Here is a 19,969-nt window from a genome sequence, read left to right on the forward strand (position 1 = left end):
TGATAATGATAAGATAAGCAGTTAGTTCATCAAGTTTCAGTGAAGAAGTTTATTCTCTCTTCCTCGCTCCCAAAATTATTTGGTTTTCATGGACCTGTTTACTTACACATGCTTATTTTTTTTCTATTTCGCCATCGGCTTGGGAAAAAGGTAGAGAACTTGTTGGAGCTTATTTTTTTTTGTTTTTGACTAATTTCCTGAAAATATGTTTCGTTTTGACATTATTACACTTCAAAAAATTTTTATGGCTGCAGTATCATTTTTAGGTCTGATTAATTAGTAGCGCGAAGAATGATTCAGTCCTGATGTAAGAATTGAATTTCGCGCGAGTACATATCGCATCTCCAATGATGCTGATAAAGGGCTACAAAACGCCACTAGGTGCAGAGACTATCTCCCGTGGCCTTAGTTGAGATAATGTACCGGTCGCAAGGATTGTGGCCCTCCAACTAATTAATTATGTAAAATGCCAGTAATTTATGGTTTAAGCATTTGTGTTTAGCGGCATTCAAATAATTATATTTCTTGTCCAATATGCTTGATAACTGGAGTATTTTCAGTACTTACGTTGGTCATACTTTTTACCATATGGCCATAGGCGTAGCTAGGCCATTTTGCTGGGGGGGGCCTGGCCCCCCACCACCGGGGGGTCTGGGGGGTATGGAATACCCCCCAGGTCAGCGGGGGGTCCGGGGGGCCTCCCCCGGAAAATTTTTGAAATTTTAACTCTATTTGAGCGCATCTCGAGGCACTTGTGGCGTTAATCTTCCTTCAATTTCTGCATAAAATTCACCCAGTTTTATGCATTTTAAGGTTAAAATACTTTGAAATTGTTGCATTCAACAGGTTATTCCATTTATTTTCTCACTTTTAACCACTCATTTGTGTGAAAATTGCGAAATAAATGTTTAGTGAATGCCAGAATCATGCCAGAGGCATCCTCTCACGGGCCACGGCGACAGAGACTTACCGTTAAAGATGGTGTTTTTGCACCATCCAGAATTTCTGGGGGGGCCAGATGATACTATTTCCAATTTTGGGGGGGGGCCAGGCCCCCCCTGGCCCCCCCTTCCTACGCCACTGCATATGGCGAAGGAGGTTATGTTCATTTGTTTACATTTTTAACGACATGTGAATGTAAATTAAAAAATTTTTTCTCGAGTCTTTTCTCCGTCCCCCAAGTCGTGAAATGAGATGTTACGCATGTATGAAAGCTCTGAAGTAAACAATCCGGATATTCTTTAATGGTGTATCTCATTTTCATGTGTTGTCATCTCTGCAAACGCTCAATATGATTATTAATTCACTGCATACATGTCTGTGTTGAAGTTGATATCAGGTTGTAATTTATCTATCTACCCTCACATTCAATACTATTTAACACATTTTACATAATATATCAATTACAATCATATTTTTTAAGATGATTTCTAAAATGCTATGCTCGCAAGTTTTAAGATCACGGTTTTATCAATCAGCGCCAATTCTATCCAGGTTTTATACAGTAGACTCTGTCATCACCGAGTGGTCTAAGAAATTTAAAGAAGCTGGGATACCAGACCCTGAAAGCTCTGTTAGAAATATTGTTGCTCATGTCATGAATTTACCGAAGGTAAGTAATCAATCACCTAGGTAAATCTTGAGACGGTAATCTTTGCTCCAGTCAACTTTGATTTTAAATTTAGGTATGCACTAATGGAGGGTATGGATTCGATTGACATGAATCGATCGAAAAATGAAAACGTGAATCGATCGACACCGATGCGATCGACAAATTGTTAAAAAAATCGGTGTCGATTTGATGGACATGAATCGATCGAAAAATGAAAACGTGAATTGATCGACATGAATGGATTGACACCAATTTGATCGACAAATTATTAAAAGGCCAGTGTCCATTCGATCGACATGAATCGATGGAAAAATTAAAACGTGATTTGATCGACATGAATCGATCAAAAAATTAAAACGTGATTCGATCGACAGTTCATTTTAAAACACCCGTATCGATTCAATCGACATGAATGGATCGAAAAATGAAAACGTGAATCGATTGACGAAATTCGATTGACTCACGGGTTTGTCGATCGACTCACGGGTTTGTTGATCGACTCACGGATTTGTCGATTGAATCACGGGTTTGTCGATCCACTCACGGGTTTGTCGATCCATTCATGGGTTTGTCGATCCATTCATGGGTTTGTCGATCCATTCACGGCTTTTGTCGATCCATTCACGGGTTTGTCGACTGATTCACGGGTTTGCCGATCGACTCACGGGTTTGTCGATCGACTCACGGGTTTGTCGATCAACTCATGGGTTTGTTGATCGACTCACGGGTTTGTCGATCGATTCATGGGTTTGTCGATTGATTCACGGGTTTGTCGATTGATTCACGGTTGTCAGTCGAATCACGTTTTCATTTTTCGATCGATTCATGTCGATCGAATGGACACCGTTTTTTTTAACAATTTGTCGATTGAATTGGTGTCGATCGAATTGGTGTCGATTGATTCATGTCAATCGATTCACGTTTTCATTTTTCGATCCATTCATGTCGATCCAATCCATACCCTCCTGCACTAATGTGCTGAAATTGTAAATGCATACCTACCTTATTTGCAAAGACTCATACCTAAAAGACATGATGGTCCACTGAAGGTCATTGTGAAAATTTACTGAAATACTGACTTTGACAGATGGGTGTCAGCCAATGATGAATACCGCCATGCTAAGGAAAAACACTGTATAAGCCTTCAGATATTGCCATATCTCCTTCAACCAAAGTCAAATTTATCGAAAAAATTGTGGATATTTTTTTTTTAAACTTTTCAGACAGTTTAGTTTGCGATTTTATCCAAAATGTTCGAAAATTTCAAGGAAAACTATGTAAAACTTTCCTCAAAAATACATGTTTTATTTGAGAAAGTTTGGCAACTCTTGAATGCTCATACAGCGTTTGCTTTATCACGGCAGGATAAGGACACTACTTACTCTTGGTGCTTCTTTTCTTTATATGGCTGGTAAAATGAGGAAGACACCAGCATTTTTTGTGACTTTTCAAATTTTTCGGTCTCTGCAAATTTTCCTTTAACAGGGTTCATGCAAGCTTGAAAAGTGCTTGAAAAGTGCTTGATTTTAAAAAAAAAATTCAAGGCCTTGAAAGTGCTTGATTTTTTGGAAAGTGCTTGAAAACGTGCTTGAATTTCTCAGATCCACTTTTCGGAGGTCAAATGAGAAAGCATTCGACTTTTCAGACGTACGCTGGAAAGTATTAAAACGTGTTGAAATTGAAACGAGAACTACTCTGCTGAGTTGCCTGCTCAGTCTTTCGTCGCTGCTGAAAGTGGCTGAAAAAGATAACTTTGATCTAATTACTGGCGCTATTAGATTTTACAAGAATGTCTTGTCAAAAATTTTAGAAAAATCTCCAATATCACATGCCTTAGTTCGAAATTTGTCCTGTTTGGATCCGAGAAGTATGATTCACCTAGATGCAGATTCTTCTCCTGTTAGTCGGTCAGCTGTTTGCAAGAAGAAAATGAGGTCTGTCTTAAATACATTGTGTGATTGTAAAATAGTCGTAGCTGGTAAAGTTGATATTATTCTTGATGAATTTGATTCATTTTATCAAAACGTTGTCTTAAAGAAAGCTGTCACCTTTGCACACTATGAGCCTTAGAATGAGAAGTCAAGAGTTGATGAGTTTTATATTAACTTTATGGACAAGGATGAATACAAAAATTTATGGAAAGTTGTCAAAATAACTCTACTCTTAAGTCATGGACAAGCATCAGTGGAGAGAGGTTTTAGTGTAAATAAAAACCTAGAAGTAGAAAATTTAAAGGAGCAGTCCTACATAGCACAGCGTTATGTACATGAGTTTACCGATGAAATGGAGAGCTTATCCAGTATGGTAATAACCAAAGAGTTAAGACAAAGTGTATCAGGTGCTCGCAGTAGATATGCTACCTATTTAGAGGAAGAAAAGAAAATCAAGGCTCTCACAGCTATTAAAAATGAAAAGTCAGAAAAAACAAAATCTCTACAAGAGAGAAAAAGACGCTTATGTGAAGATGTAAAGACCTTAGAAAAAGGTGCAGACGACCTGGCAGAACAAGCTGAAAAGAAGCAAGATCTCTCATTAATTGTTAAGTCCAATAGTTTCCGCCAAAGTGCCAAAAGAAAAAAAGAAGAGTTAGCAATCGTTGAAGGAGAAATTTCGAAACTCTCCAAACAGTTGTGAAAAAGAACCATAAGTCTCGGTTAAAATCTATAACTTTTTAAACTGCTTGTAAAAACATTTTCTTCATACCTACATTTATTTAATTTCACATTAACATTTTTTTCTTTTTACTTCTGGTTGTTTTACCTTATTTTTTTTCAATGATGTGGGTCCATTATCTTCTTGAAAGTGTTTTTTTTTCTTCTTTCGTCCGGTTTTTTAGTGTTCATAAAGACTCTTTTTTCAAATGATGTGCCGTTCCATACTCCAGACATACTCCTTACGTGTAGCTTCAAATTAAGAAATCCCACTTTTAAAATTCAAATATTTTTACAATAGTGAAAGACTATCAGAAAACATCTTGCTTCAGCTTTATCAAGAATGAATCTTCAATTTTGAGCTTCTTGTCCAAGTACCCTACTATTCTCATGAATTTAATCCATCGGGTAGCATGCAGATTTTCTATTAACTCTTTCATAAGTTGCACCATCTTCAGCCCATCTTATACCTATCGATATCCATCGGATTTAACCCATCGGATAGCATGCAGATTTTCTATTAACTCTTTCATAAGTTGCACCATCTTCAGCCCATCTTATACCTATCGATATCCATCACTTCTTAATGATTAACGTTGTCTCAATGAATATGAAAGTAAGATATTTATTTATTATTATCATTTATTTTTCTTTTTATTTTTAAACCAACGTTTTGAATAAATTGGAATAAAACATTCAGGTGTAAGTATGGATGGGTAGTTGGTCGAAAACTTATGCGGTGAGCCAGGATTTTACTTTTTTTTGCTTAGAATTTAGAGGTATTTACTTACTGGGTTGTCAGTATTGGTACTGATACTTGGGATGGTCTTTCATTTATACATCCGTGTATTTTTTAATTAGAGGAAAATACTCATTTTAGTTGGTTGTTGATATCTGTCTCGCTATTAGGAGTTTTTATGTCAAAGGTCCTGTGGAAAAATTTCTTGAATCTCGCGCAAAACTGCTTCCAAAAGGCTCTTGAAAGTGCTTGAAAAGTGCTTGAAAATTCAGAAAAATGTGCTTGAAAAGTGCTTGAATTTTTAGCACTGAGGCTGCATGAACCCTGTTTAATCCTTTTTTAATTTTTTAAGATGACGTAAGTAAAATATTAGCATTCCAAGTAGCCATATATAACCAATCTGTTTTCACCCATGTTTTCAAGTGGAAACTTTTAGACCCTATTTAATATTGCAGCAACCTAACCATTTATTTTAAGAACTTCATTACTTCAAAATGGGTTCCTTTGCTTAACTTAATGATACCTAATGTTTTGTTTTCCACAGCTTGGAGATTTATATTTGAAGATAGACGAGAATCTGAAGGAGAATCAATATGAAAAATTGATACCCTTGTTCGAATGTCGACTAGCTAGGTTGGTCAATAAAAATTAATGCAAATTTTGTACCTAGCTTATGGAATCTAATGCTATTAGTGCTATTACCTATTATTCCATATATTACATTATGCTATGTAATTCCAGATTGATAGCTGATTAGGAGATCAGCACCTGCCTAAGTTTTTAACTCTGGAATATGTACCTAATTTAATTTCAGAATGTGTCATAACATGAATAAGTCATATATGGATCCTTGGTAAAACTAGAAATTCATGCATCTTTCTTGATTTTCAACAATGCTTTTTCCTTGTACTTAAATTATATTTTCTCTAAAGAAAAGTTATACCTACCCGTTTATTTCCTTCCCTTTGGTTTTCAAAATCGTTAGTGATTATTTTTTACCCTAAAAATATTCTATAAATACAATCGTAAAATTCTGATAAGATTTTGTCCTAAAGAAATTAAATAAATCTGAAATTTTGCATCACTCCGTCAAGGCTCCTAAACATTCTCCAAGTGTCGCCTTTTATATGCTGACACTAGTAAAATTCTGACAGCCTGTCAAACATTAGGCTCTGGAAAGTAGAATCTAAGCAAATAATTAAAAGCTGGTGTTAACATAATATAATTTTATTTTTACAGAATGCCAGTACAGTACATAATCAAAGAGTGGGAGTTTCGAGACCTACGTCTGAAGATGGTACCACCAGTTTTCATCCCAAGACCAGAGACAGAAATGCTCATCGACATAGTTATGAATAATTCTCCCGCTCTCAATAGTATTCTTGAAGTTGGATGTGGATCTGGGGCAATTTCCATCGCTTTGCTGAGGTCTAATAGCAGTGTAAGTAATGTTCAAGCCTCTTCACCAACAAATCAGTGATGCGTCCAAACCATCTGTTGGAGAAAAACTTGTCCATTTTCATGCCACAGAAAAATGTTTGCTAGTGTGGTTTCAGAAATAATTATGAGTTTATTTGTAATGAAATTGTTTGATCACAAGAAAAAAGAAAATTCCAGTTTTTTATCCTTTATCATTTCCTTTTTTTCTTGTTTGCAAGACTGCCTTTAATTCAAAAGTTCTCTTTATTTTAAAATCAAAGTGTATTTATTTCTTCCACCATTTTTGAGAAAGGTAGATAAATACATTGTTTATTCCAATGAGAACGCACCTTTAACAAGGTGCCAACATGTTCTGCCGGAATTTTAATTTAGTTTTGTAAGATACCTTTCAACTTGTAAGTTCTAATTTGGAACCTATGCGCGGAGAGATTGAAGAGACAAAAAAAGTACAGAATTTTAACTACTGCTGAATAACTTTGACAAACGTCACTCATTCTCTATAAAATCTAATGAGTGTTTTACTGATTAAAATAAGTTTCCTGAATATTTATCTCTTTCAGCTCCAGAGCATTGCAATTGACCAAAGTGAAAAAGCCTGTAAGTTAACCAAAGAGAATGCAGATTTGAATGAAGTATCCCGAAGGTTGAACGTGCTGCATGCTAAATTGACAGTAGAGGGAGGTTTTCAGCCAACAAGTAGTGAAAAATTTATTTTCGATCAAAAATTTGATGTCATTGTCAGCAATCCTCCTTACGTCCCTTCCTCAGAAGTTCTTACTGTGGAGCCAGAAATCTATCTGTAAGTAGGCCTTAAATTCTCTTCTGTATGTTCTCCTCAAAGGTCTGAACATTCATTTCCTCGTGGTAGTAGTTTGTTTTCCTTGAAGAATAATCAAAGAAGGCGAATCAATCCACCATGAAGTACTTCTGACATGCAAGATAATAAGCCACTTTCCTTTACAAATTTTTGCATCATTAAAATTTATTTTAACAGACCCATCTGATTTTTTTTTCACAGAGCCAATATTCTTGTTGAGCCAAGTTTCATCTAAAAAGACAGTACTGTCCCAAGCCATTTGCCAGATAGACTGTAGGAAGGAGCACTTTAATAAAGCTATTTCAGGTTCCCCTATGAGAATCATGAGATTACTAAGTTTTTGGTTCGTGAAATTTGTTTTTTACAAGTAGAGATGGAGCCTTTATTAGGCCTTTGAATGGCCTTTTTTTTTCTGCTGTTTAATGGCTTTGTGAATGGCCTTTTTAAAGTACCGCTGCCTCTAACAACAACTCACAACCACATCGAGCATTGTATTCAAAATTACAAAGTATATGTATTATAACCTAACTTCAAAGAAAGAGTATAGTAATACACTTTTATTGTCCTTATCATCCAAGCACTTAAAAAAAGGTTTTCATGTTTGGCTGTGTGACATCTAATCATCGTTTAGAGACATACAGCTTTCTCAATAGCCAGTCATTTAAGCCTTATGTTTCTTTTACAGATATGAGGATCTACGAGCATTAGAAGGTGGGAAAGATGGACTTAAAATCATAAAACCGCTTTTAACTGTAGCTTCAAAACTTCTGACAAAGGACGGTCTGATATTCTTGGAAACCCACTATCATCACTCCAAGCTGATCTCTGACTGGATCAACCTCAACCCATCTCTTAACTTAGAGTTTGTTCAAACCTTCAAGGACTTTTGTGAAAAAGATAGATTTGTTCAAATTCGCAAAATAAGTTGATAGTGGTTTATTTTGAAGTTCTCGAGAGCATAATTGTTATTTTGAAAACGCACTGCCATGAACCATTGGCTGTAACATTGGTTCAGTAAGTTCTGAAGTTCCTTAAGAGTATGTTTTGATGGTGGTGTTGAATTGTTACATCCTGAACAGACCAAATTTGGTATCAGGAATTGGATGATTCAGAGTTGCTGAGAGACTAAGTCCAAGTATCATGCGAGTATCACATGGATCAATGACGCCATCATCCCAGAGCCTGGAAAAAAAAAATTATACCTCTCAGTCCTTCTTTCAGTCATTTATAATTTTTAATTCAAGTCTCAGTATTTGTTCTGTGAAAATATGGAAATTCAGATTAAAAATGGGCAAATCATGAACCCTACTTACCTTGCACTGGAGTAATACGGGCTGCTTTCTTCCTCAATTTTTTTGATGACTGGCTCCTTTATTTTCCTCTCCAGCTCTGGCCACTGAAAACAAAAGAAGTTTTGTAGACAAGGTTAGTCAAAAAAAGAAGAAGAAAAAAATAAATAAACAGGAAGTTGAGAAATTATGTAGTCACTAATTACTTAAAGGAATGATGTGAGTCATAATTAGTGAATTAAATTCCACATTCAATTCAGGAAATATTGTCGGCAAATTCTCTTCATCAAAGCTTCTCAATTTGTATGATTTCAAATGCTACAACAAGTTCGTATACTGTAAGAATATTTGGACCATGTTTATCAGAAACACACCCAGTCCTATTTTGGAACAAAAATGAGTTTGGAATAGTTTTGCATTCAACAAGTCGTAAATTTTCTCCTGTCAAAAATTTAAAGTCGAGGGAAAAGATCTTGAAGTAAAATTAGTCTGTAAAATTTGTCTTTAACATTGAGTCTCATTAAGGAGTAAAACTTCACACCGACTTTTCTTGTTTCAAACTTGATGTGACTCGGTAGGTATTTACGTTAAACTTGGTCCATTTAGTGAAGGCTCCCCGTTTTGATTTATTTATTTTTCATTTTACTTTCTAACTAGGAAAGTCCAGAAATCAGTAAAAGCGAACCTAACTTCTTTCAAGATTTATCAAAACATATACTCAACATCAATTTGAATTGATACCCTGACTGTACGCAGAGTACGCTCTACTATTTTTTCATGTGTCCTCCTTAAGGTTGCATCAAATCACAAAATATATGATTATAAGTACAAGTAATTTTTGTCTGTCTTTTTATTTTTTTGTTACCCCTAATTTGCTTTTAGTACTTCATCAGCTCAAAAACCCTATATTCTCTTCGAAAAATGTAGAAATTGTTACAACTCGTACTTTTCCTTCAGAGCATATAAAATAAGAACTTGGACTCAATTTTTCAATTAGGAACTACTTTTTCCAGCTCACATTAGGAACGACGTATGGATAATGGAAAGTGAAGAAGTGCCTATCTCAATTTTTGACAGTTGAGTTAGCTACACGGAAAAAATGAACTTGCTGATTTAACAATTAAATTGCTGAAAAAATTGACTGCACTATTTCAACGTAGATTTCACAACACAAAAATGCGACTTTATTCACCCATGTGGTTAAATTAGCTTGCAATAGTGGTTAAAGTAGCATTTTTGTGTTGTAAAATCTACGTTGAAATATTGCAGTCACTTTTTTTAGCAATTTAATGGTTAAATCAGCAAGTTAATTTTTTCCGTGTACATAAACATGTTGTTGATGATGTCATCTATCTGTCAGCAAGAGACTATAATGAAAAAAAATCGGGAAGTCGCTTAAAACCGTAGAGCTTTTTTCCCGTTTCTCGGGCTTAAGTGCAGAAATGCGTATCTCGTTCTGGTCCCTTCATTTAATCCGGCGCGCGGCAGCCCTGGGCGGTTGGGCTTCGTGGATGTCAGGAGGGGCACCCCCCGGGGGTTGGGCTCCTTGGATGCCAAGGGGGGCAGTCCCAGAGGCTTTGTTCCCCAAAATACACGTATCTCATTGCTGAAGTTCGTACCCTGTTAACTGGGTCTATGATTTGCCTTCAATTGGGCGGGTATGCAAAATGACTGTCGTGACGCACGAATAGTGGTATCAAAATTTCATATTAAGATTACATATTGGGTTGAAGGCGCTCTTCTGTATCGCACCTGCGTGGCCCTGTACAACGATGTTGACCAGAAATGTGCAGAATTTTGGAGTCTCAAGTCGAGCCATAATTTTGAAAAATCCCTCAAGAACATTATTGCACGTTCCAATTTTTTTTTTTTTTTTTTTTTTTTTTTTTTTTTTTTTTTTTTTTTTTGGTGCAAGTCTTATTTAAAAAACAAGTTCTAAACAGGTTTTAAGTATACATAAACTCTATTTTTGCTCTTATTGATCAAGAGCATAGGTTCACAACGCTATTTACGGAAATGAGTATCTCGTGATGTAATGTCATTTTCCAATCATGGAATGCTTGATTTGGCCGTATGAGATCAAACTGGAGCTTATCCGATAAGGAATTGTAAGCGTGAAACTCTTTTTTAAGTCTTAGGATGTCCCAAATCCGCCTACAACAGATTTAAAACACTAATTGCATAAATGAGAATCTCGTGATGAAGTGTCAATTCTTAGTTCCGAAAACGCGAATTTCGGCATTTCTACCTTATTTTCTAACAGTTCGAGAAATTATTAAAAATGCTGATGGAGTCTGAAAAAACATCTTATTCTTGCTGTCCTCAAAAATTATTACCCTTCTACTAATAATAAAGAGGGATGTAGACAGTTTTTTTTACTCTCCTCGAAAATCGTGTTTTCCGAGATACGCACTTCTGCACTTTCACCATCGTATTATCGTTGCGTTACGTCCGTGCGGGTACGTAGGAGATCGATATTTCAAGTTGGATGAGGTGTATCTACATTCAAATGTTGCAAAATCTCCGATTATAAATTGCATTATATTTGTAAGAGACCAATGGAGTAAAATATCTTCTCTATTTGTTCTGCAAATATATTTGAGGAAATCAAAAAAATTCAAAGAGAAACTTTACAGTGTCTGAGTTTGAGAATGCTCTGTTCGGATGCAAAAATCATAAATCCAGTTATAACGTAGAACCAGTTAAAATCAAAAGGGAGTTTCTAAAAGACTCTACTTTGGAAACTAAAGTTAGAATGAGAAGACCCTTGAACACAGTAGAATAACTAATATGTAAGCGCGCGTCTTTTTTTTATTACATCGCTGATCTGATCCTTACCTCATTTTCGGGTAAGCCAGCTTTATCTCGTTGCTCTTTGGTGATTTGTGCCAAAACCCCGGCTGCTTGCTCTCCGCCCATGACGCTTATTTTTCCACTCGGCCACATGTACTGAAACCGCGGGCTGAAATCACGGAAATTCAAAAATAGCACGCATAAAATTAAATTGCTGATTTGACAATTTAATTGCTAGAAAAAGTGACTGCAATGTTTCAACATAGATTTTACAACAAAAAAATGCTACTTCCTCGAGGTTAAAGTACCTTTTTTGTGTTGTAAAATCTACATTGAAACATTGCACTTTTTTAAGCACTTGAATTGTTAAATCAGCACCCTGGTAAAAATTGGCAGTAGAATCTGTGTTCCAAAATACCATAGACCTACAGCCGGCTGTAAGATTTCCAATAGCTTCTATAGCCGGCAACACAATTTTTTATAGCCTTTAATAGCCGATGGCGATTTAGCAACAGCCTGGCGATAAAGTGTATGCTAAACGTTACTAATTACGGAAGCTAGGACTTGGTGAGTTTTTGGACTACCGCTCTCTTTTTGGGCCGCAGTATCTTGATTTAATTTGCGAGGAAAGCTCCGTTCTTTTGAAGGATTCCTGCCATTCCTAATGTGTTGGAGCACCTTCAATTTCGTATGATACTGTGCAATACCTCTGGTGTGAAATAGTTGCTTCAAGCGCCGCGGTACGCTGCGGCGCGGGCAGCCAGCGCTTAACGCGCATTGGCGCCTACAAACCTAACAGGGATACTTCACGCATTGCGCAATGCGTGCAGTATCCCTGTTAGGTTTGTAGGCGCCGGTGCGCCGCCGCTCCGCTTTGTGTTAGGCTCTAATACTTAATCTCGCGGAGTCAGCGTTTTTCAATTCATGACTTTGAAATGTTTGCGCACTCTGTGTGGATTATTCTCATTTTAATTGATGAAAAAAAAATATGTAGGTAGCAAAGGAAAATATAATGTGCGATTTTGTAAATATTAAGGTGATTCCGTACAAACTTAAGGATTTACAAAGCACAAGAATTTCTACTCAATTTCTTATAGCCTTTTATAGCCGATGGCGAAAAAGCAACAGCCAGGCGATAAAGTGTAAACCCGGCGATAGGAACTATAGCCCGGCTGTATAATTTTTTATCGCTTCGTGTAGCCCGGCCGTATGATTTTTCCCTTTTTCTATAGCCAGCTATATGATTTTCTATCGCCCTCTCCAGTCGGCTATAAGAACTCTATGGTATTTTGAAACGCAGCTCCTATCGCCAATTTTTACCAGGGCAATTTAATTTTTTCCGTAAGGTAATTCCACAATCTTCCAAAGTGAAAAAAAGTTTTGAACATTTCGCTGGTTAGAGTTCCGGAACACGTATCTCAATTGCGGCGGCTCAAAAATTTCTGCTAGGTATGTCGTTCAATTTCTTCAAACAAAAACTAATGAGCATAATTCCTTGAAATTTCAACCGAATATTTTCAGCACAGGGAAGAAGAAACAGGAATAGTTTCAATAAATAATGTTGTAGATCTCTCCTGTAAGAATATAAAATGCACGGAGAAAATTGCAATGTCGCAAATCGAGGTTCTATTTCCTGCCCTTTAATCCCCTGCGATTTTTTCCCATGGAGTGAGTTATGAAATCATGCATGGTAAAAAGTGCGAATGGAAAATATGAAGGACTACAGTGCGCCACCTCCATGTAGTATAGATTGTATACTTCAGTAGTATAGATTGCAATTGTACCGGAGTGTAAGGTGTGTTATCTATTCACTGATCGGAAGAGTTCCACCTGTTGGAATTTATTGCGATAAAATTGAAATTACTTGGTTGCAATTTTTTTTCCATCGAAAATTTCTTCACACGCGGAACGCATTTTATTGATAATTTTAAAATAGGCATTTATGAACCAAATTTTGTAAAAATACTGCGATTTCGTGGTAAAAAAAATTGCATTTAATTGCTAAATTACTTGAATATTTTAGTTTCATTGCGCTTCTTTGCAAAGGCATGATGTTACTGGAATCATGATCTAAGAATCTCTTTCCAATAGTAGGTAGTGTGTGATCTCTTACAGAGATTTGAAGTGCGCCACGTGGACGAACCTACCTCATGTATTTTTCGGCAAGAGTATCCAAAACATTTATATGATCATCCTGTGAACATGTATAGTGCTGATCAACTTTTTGGTTTTGGCGGAAGCGATTTCGGTTCAAATTCCTCCTACAAAATTCCTTTACAAAAAAGTATGACTGAAATTCTTACGCGAATCCTACCTGTAACTTCGTCCAGACATTCCATAGTACCCAGCTCCATGTGCACCGCCAATGATGAGAGTGAGCTTTGGCACCTGCGCGCAAGAGACTGCTGTTACCAATTTGGCGCCGTGCTTTGCAATTCCACTTGCCTCTGCCTCTCGACCAACCATGAACCCTTGGATTTTAAACGAAATTAATGCATGTCGTTTTACCTCAGCCGCTCTGTTTAACAATGACGCATTCCTTACCTCACCTCATGCACTGAGGAGCTTTTTCGAATGGACGGAAGTAACCGAAATCGGCCCAACTGCATTTCACGTTGCCTGATTACCTCTCGCTTTACATATCAATGGTCAAAGTTCAAAAGCACGTATCACTATTGCGTTGTGTCAACATTTCTGCAACTACCTAATTTTTTCGAATAGAAACAAGATAATTTTACAGACTATTCTGCTACCAGAAGAAAAATCAAGGAAGTTTTTAAGAGATTATGTTCACTAGTTTTCCGAAGAAAAAATTAGGTGCTGACAGGGTGTTTGCAACGCCGCAAACGGAGATCCTTGGTTTCGCATTTTGGTCATCGTTATTTTCAACGAAAAATTAGACAGCATAAAACTTGGAAATTTTCTTAATATTTACTCTGCATCATTAAAAATATTCCTACCAACTTTGAAGTCAAAATTTTGGTTAGTTTTCTGTCAGAAAATCCAAAGAAGAGGAAAGTCTGGTATTTTCTGATGTAGTTAGGCCGATTCTAGTTTAATTTGTCAAACTTTATCTTTGGTTATTGGCTGCATCGATGTTTAAACTACAAGCGATTTGTATCGCGGAGATCCAAAAATCCACCCCTACTCATACTTCATTTTTTTGAAATGATTGATTCACACTTTTTTGTGCGTACAATAATTTTAGCCGCTCTAACGTAAGGGCAATACTTCATTTGCATATGAGCCCCAAAACGCATTTAGAGTTAATAAAACAAACGGAAACAAACACAATGTTGAGGTAGAGCGAGGGAAAGGTAGCTTGTTTATGACGGCGCAGAGATACAACTATTCGTACTTAGTGGATGTCCGTATTGCATATATGCAAAATTGAAGGCGCTAGGTGTGCACTCGCAATGCTCATCTTAATGTTGCCAATGAAGTGTCGTTCCTGGTGGGCGACTATTTTTTTTTCTTCTTCTTCTTCTTTTTCATTTACAGCCTTTTCTGGATCACGTTGTTGATTGTATTTATACCTACTTCTTTTGTGGGCTGATTGTGTTTTTCATTTTTAACAATATTATAAATGTACTGGCTAATCTGGTATTTTGAACAATTTTAAGTCAATGATCGAACGGAGGTTAAAACGTTTTATCACCTCATAATCGTTAATATTAATATATCTGCGCATCAGAATCTACGCGTCATGAATTTAAAGTTCATATTCATTATTATCCATATTAATCTCACCTGTTATATTCTGAATAAATAAAAGTGGTATTTTTCTTTGACAACACAGTTCTACAAAGTGAGCTCCCTGTAACAGTCGAAACAAAAATTCCGGAAATATTATCTACCCGTGCTGAAATTATTCCTAACAGCCAGTTTTCCCGAGGAGGAAAATTTCACTCCGCAGGGGCCGAATTTTGTCGGTACTTTCGCACTAAATTTCGCCACCCTTGCATGAGTCGAAACTTTACTATCGATAAAGCAGTGACGCTAGACTTGCGGATGGATGGACTTGCAAGAACTGCAGATGTAACCGTAAGTATATTTCAGTAGATCTGTTTTCCCTGACAAAATTCGGTCACCGTAAGTATGCAGTTATAACTCTATTTCGAGGTTCAGAACTTCTCTAAAAGTTCCATTCCGCTCGCTTCCCATTCGGTGAAAGCGCAGAAATTTATTAGACCAACTCCCTCTCTGGGTGAGTCAAAAAAAATTATGCATTCAGAAAATGCCTCGAATCGATGTCACCGAATCAAAGTTTGAAACTAATGAAAAAATAAAACATGTTTTAAATAAAACATGTGGAGAAAAGATCAGGTATAGACTACTATATTCAAAGCCTCAAAATAAAATTATAGCCCATGACGAGTGTCGAGGTCAAATATTCTTATGAATATTTAAAGAATGTAATATTCTACAAAGGTGAAAAGGTAATTTCAGAAAGGATTTTTTTTCTCCACTTTTAAATCTCTTGTTTAGCGAAGGAGCAACCATAACAAATGCATCGCAGACCATCACACTCAGAATGATCGTTTTCATGCAAGATTTTTGAGTTTTTGCATTTTTTCTTAAAATGTATAAGATGTTTTTGCTAAAAATATTTCATGTTTCTCTTGGTAAAAATTCGCTGCAATGGCTTGAATATCGTGATATTGTGAGTGAATCCATAAAATGTGTACGATTATTCAATTCCCTCAAAACATTTCTTTTACCGCTTATGATCTTCAGAAATGAAAACCTTACCTTCAGAGCCGATTCTGAGAATAAAACACCGTTATTTCCAATGATTCCTATCTTGTGCCCATAGAGTCTTGCAAATCCTGTCACCAAAGTCTCTGCAAAACGAGATTTGAATTCACTGAATTCAGATCCATCCACAAACCGTGCAATGACCTGTCAAGGCAAAATACAACAATATTTTAACAGATATTCGCAATCAGCTTTTTAAGTAACCCTCATTTTACCCACAGAGGAACGAATTAGGAAATAAAATGCGTAAGCACTCTGGGGGAGGGGGTTCTGAGCCTGCCTTGCGGATAAGTTACAGGGGGAGGGGTCGTTTAGGGCTACGTTATGTAACGATATCGTCACCTTCCAGCCAAAGTATCGCAAGCGCCATGCGACGTTTCAAAATTTCCGCCGCCATTTTACTTTTTTACAGAGAAATTTCTGGTTAAATCTGTTTGAAAATTTCACTGAATTTTCTTTGTGCTGCCGATAAAATTCAGTGAAATTTTCAAAAAGCTTCGTTGAACAATTTCTCTGTAAAAAATTAAAATGGCGGCGGAAATTTTGAAACGTCGCATGGCGCTTGTGGTACTTTGGCCGGAAGGTGACGATATAATGATCGCGAAACACCGATTTTTCAAGAATCTAAGACGGTATATCGACACGAGGTGGCAATCATCCATCCAAATTCATCTCAAAGCGCTTACTTGAAGAGGTTCGAATAGAACGTAATTTTTTTAGGAGGATGCATACATGTGTTACAGGTGCGTTACAAGGGGGGGGGGGGGGGGGAGCAGTCAAAAATCCGCTTTTCAGCCTTGATTATTGTTTGAACGGCCCCTGTGATGCGCTCAACCAAATTTTTGTATTTCCTTCTCAAGTTAATTTTTTTCATGTATCATTTCTTGAAAAGTCACCGCAAGGTCTAAAAAAGTTATTTTGCTTATTCATCGATTTACTTCCTTTCACAATCTTATTCGCTCTCATGTCCGCTCTTATATTGCGCTCATCGGAGCAACACTTTGAATAGTGCTTTGCAAGCAACGCTGTAATATTGCTAATGAAAGGGCGGGGAAAAAACTTTAAAGCCCCTTCAATTTTTTGTATATGTAATACGGACATCCCTGGAGTACGAATAGTTGTATCAAGGCGCCTCTATTCATTTCGCTTCAGGTAACGTATCGTGGTGTTAATGAAGAACAGAATAACGATGGCTCCAGTCAAAAAATTTGTCACTACATTGCATCAGTCGAAAATCTCGAATATTTTTTCTTGAAATTTTCAGAAGTTTTAGATCAAATCACGAGCAAAATTATCTGAGAAATTGGTAGACAAATATTCAACTATTTTCCTGAAAATTAGTGATTCACCGGGAGAAATTTGGCAACGCCTGAAGGCTCTTACGGCGTTCTTCCTTACCACGGCAGTATTGCTCCGTCCATCAATTGGACTACATTTTGAGATTTGGAACTACAAATTCTGGATCATCTGGAAAAACACTTATGTGCATAGGGAAACTAATGGCAGATACGTTGTTTTTAAACCGGGCTAGAATTTATAGTTCCAAATTGCAAAATGCAGTCCAATTTCAATAATGAGCCCGCCAGCACGGCTTTATAAGAAAGAGTATCTTCGAATTTACCTCTCGAATGTCGAATGATTTTTTGAGATTCGTTCCGACGATGCCATAGAGTTGGTCGGCTGGGTAAAGCGGTGGTGCCACATCAGTGCTCTGTCGCGTCTCAGACGGCGGCTCCAGCTGCGAGACGATGTTGCGAGTTATCGACAGGGCGTGGTGGTCGTTCAGGGCATAGTGATCTGTAACGCCAGTAATACTGTGAAATCAAAAACTTATCGTTAAGTTATTTCTACAGATGAGTCAACGCCGCGCCGGCCATCGGAACGTTCATGACATAACGTTAACGTTATGATACTTATCATAACGCTTCCAGGACTTTAGGTCCACCTACCTTTCGTCCATTAAATACATTTTCACCGCTATTAATGTCCACGATACGTTAAGTCCAGTCTTTATTAAGTCCACATGATTTAATGTCCAACAATGAATACGCCCAAAATTGTCCAAATTGTGGACATGTTATGTCCACATTTTTTCTTCTCATTTAAATGACAGGAATCACCTCAAAAATAAATGCATACTACCACTACCTTCATTCTTAAAAACATTTCATTCATGAATCAAGTCATGAAAGAGAACAGACTCTAAGAGCAGATAAAAACATATGTTTATGTGTACACTGTACGGATATGATAAGACTAGGGGGCTACGCGGCCCAACCCCCTGAAGGCGCTCCGCGCCATCAATGGGCCGCTTCGCGGCCCTATTTTTACCCTCTTACCCCTTATCAATGTTGATTTTATTTTTCCCCTAACAAATTACGATATGAGGTATACTTTACTTTTAGAATGAAATAATTTTTGGTTTTGATGAATAAAGGAATTTTTTTTTTTTGAAGTCAAAAGGACGCGTTTTGGAATGACTGCTTGATGAAATATTGCAGTAAAACAACGAACAATGATAATCAGGTAATAATTAAATTAGTCAGGAGTCGGGGATCGGACCCACACTATGATTCACGTGGACGCATCCGACGTCTTAGAAGACTCGGCCACCGCTCATATGAAGATGCCAGGCGTGAATTTTGTGTAGATAAGTATAGAGCTGATGCGCAGGCTACCCAGCTACTGCGCAACCTTCTCGACCACTGCGCATCCTCCCGCGCATAGTGGTAGCAGTCCCGGAGCATTCCGTAAATTCACTCAATTTTATAACGTGATTTTAAAGAAACCTGGGTCCTATTTCCAAAATCTGATTAGAGCGGGCTCATCTAGGGCTTATTACCTGTCGATTTACGCAAAAATCATAGAAATCGGCCCGGTAGAACGGTCAAACGAACTATGACAAAAAGTATAAATTTACATTGTTTAAATGGGAGAATTCGCAACTTTACCACTTAATATAAAAAAAACCTGGGCCATATTTTGAAAATCTGAAAAGAGTTGGCTTATCAAAAGACAATTGCCCGTCGATAGCCGCAAAAATCATTAAAATCGGCCCGGTAGAACGCTGGAACTAAGCGTCACCAGTTACGCAAAATTAGGAGGTCTTGGAGCTTATATATATGATGAAAACCAAAGCGAGAGCCTACGAAACGCTCCAACACCAAATTAAACATTTTTCAGTAACAAATTCAGTCAAAATTGAAAGCCCTCTTTAACTAGTTATTTCGTGCGCCTTCAATCTTATAGGATACTGTGCAACGCCTCTGACGCGAAATAGTTGCTTAAAGCGTTGCGGCGCGGCAGGCGACCAGCGTGACACGCGCATATGCGCCTACAAACCTAACGGGATACTTCACGCGTTGCGCAATGCGTGAAGTATCCCGTTAGGTTTGTAGGCGCCAGTGCGCGTTCTGCGCTGCTAACACGCCGCTCCGCTCTGTGTTAGGCTCTAATATTTAAACTCGCGGAGTCAGCGTTTTTCAACTTATGATTTTGAAATGTTTGCACTCTCTGCATTGATTATTCCCTTTTAAACTGATAAAAAAGAAATATGTACTACTGGAAAACATAATGTGTTTTTTGTAGATATAATTGTGGTTCTGTGTCAAATTTAATGATTTCCGAAGAATTCAAATTTATCATTTTATACATGTTTTGGGCCTTTACTCTGCTGCAGCGTGGTGTAAGCCCAACTATATGCTCAAAATTGGACGTATTTGACCCAAGGAGGTCGATGTACAAATAAGTTAAATACAAAAAATTGCGTGCTTCTTAGTTTTTTTCCTCTTTTATTAATTTTTGTATAGTTTCTTTCATCACAACTACGGCTCATTGAGATTCATATCGATGCCATTGCTTGGAAAAAGT

At 37.2% G+C, this 19,969-nt stretch overlaps 2 protein-coding genes and 1 long non-coding RNA gene across 4 annotated transcripts in view; 2 read left to right on the top strand and 1 right to left on the bottom strand.

Annotated features, from left to right (window-relative positions):
* HemK1 (HemK methyltransferase 1) lies at positions 1 to 8,188 on the top strand. 2 transcript variants are annotated; one of them, XM_019052068.2, is made up of 6 exons: positions 1 to 150; positions 1,495 to 1,612; positions 5,547 to 5,635; positions 6,242 to 6,443; positions 7,003 to 7,241; positions 7,945 to 8,188. In XM_019052068.2, exons 1-6 carry the CDS (start codon positions 89 to 91, stop codon positions 8,186 to 8,188), a joined length of 954 nt encoding a protein of 317 aa, XP_018907613.2. In that variant the 5' UTR covers positions 1 to 88. The 2 variants fall into 2 exon arrangements, with proteins under 2 accessions (XP_018907613.2, XP_018907612.2); XM_019052067.2 differs by lacking the exon at positions 1 to 150 and having other exon boundaries at positions 1,099 to 1,612.
* LOC140225103 (uncharacterized) lies at positions 1,620 to 4,261 on the top strand. Its single transcript, XR_011900268.1, has 2 exons — positions 1,620 to 3,228; positions 3,807 to 4,261. It is a non-coding gene; the product is annotated as an uncharacterized lncRNA (long non-coding RNA).
* Mccc2 (methylcrotonyl-CoA carboxylase subunit 2) overlaps positions 8,181 to 19,969 on the bottom strand; it is a 20,447-nt gene continuing 8,658 nt past the window's right edge. Inside the window, exons 5-11 of the mRNA XM_019052066.2 lie at positions 17,721 to 17,913; positions 16,094 to 16,243; positions 15,092 to 15,158; positions 13,656 to 13,812; positions 11,387 to 11,510; positions 8,573 to 8,655; positions 8,181 to 8,441 (exon numbers count right to left, since the gene is read on the bottom strand). Of these exons, the coding sequence (XP_018907611.2) occupies positions 8,324 to 8,441; positions 8,573 to 8,655; positions 11,387 to 11,510; positions 13,656 to 13,812; positions 15,092 to 15,158; positions 16,094 to 16,243; positions 17,721 to 17,913 (892 nt within the window). The 3' untranslated portion in view covers positions 8,181 to 8,323. The remainder of the gene's footprint in view (positions 8,442 to 8,572; positions 8,656 to 11,386; positions 11,511 to 13,655; positions 13,813 to 15,091; positions 15,159 to 16,093; positions 16,244 to 17,720; positions 17,914 to 19,969) is intronic.

Source organism: Bemisia tabaci, chromosome 7, assembly GCF_918797505.1.
Source record: "Bemisia tabaci chromosome 7, PGI_BMITA_v3".
NCBI classification, from domain to species: Eukaryota; Metazoa; Arthropoda; class Insecta; order Hemiptera; family Aleyrodidae; genus Bemisia; species Bemisia tabaci.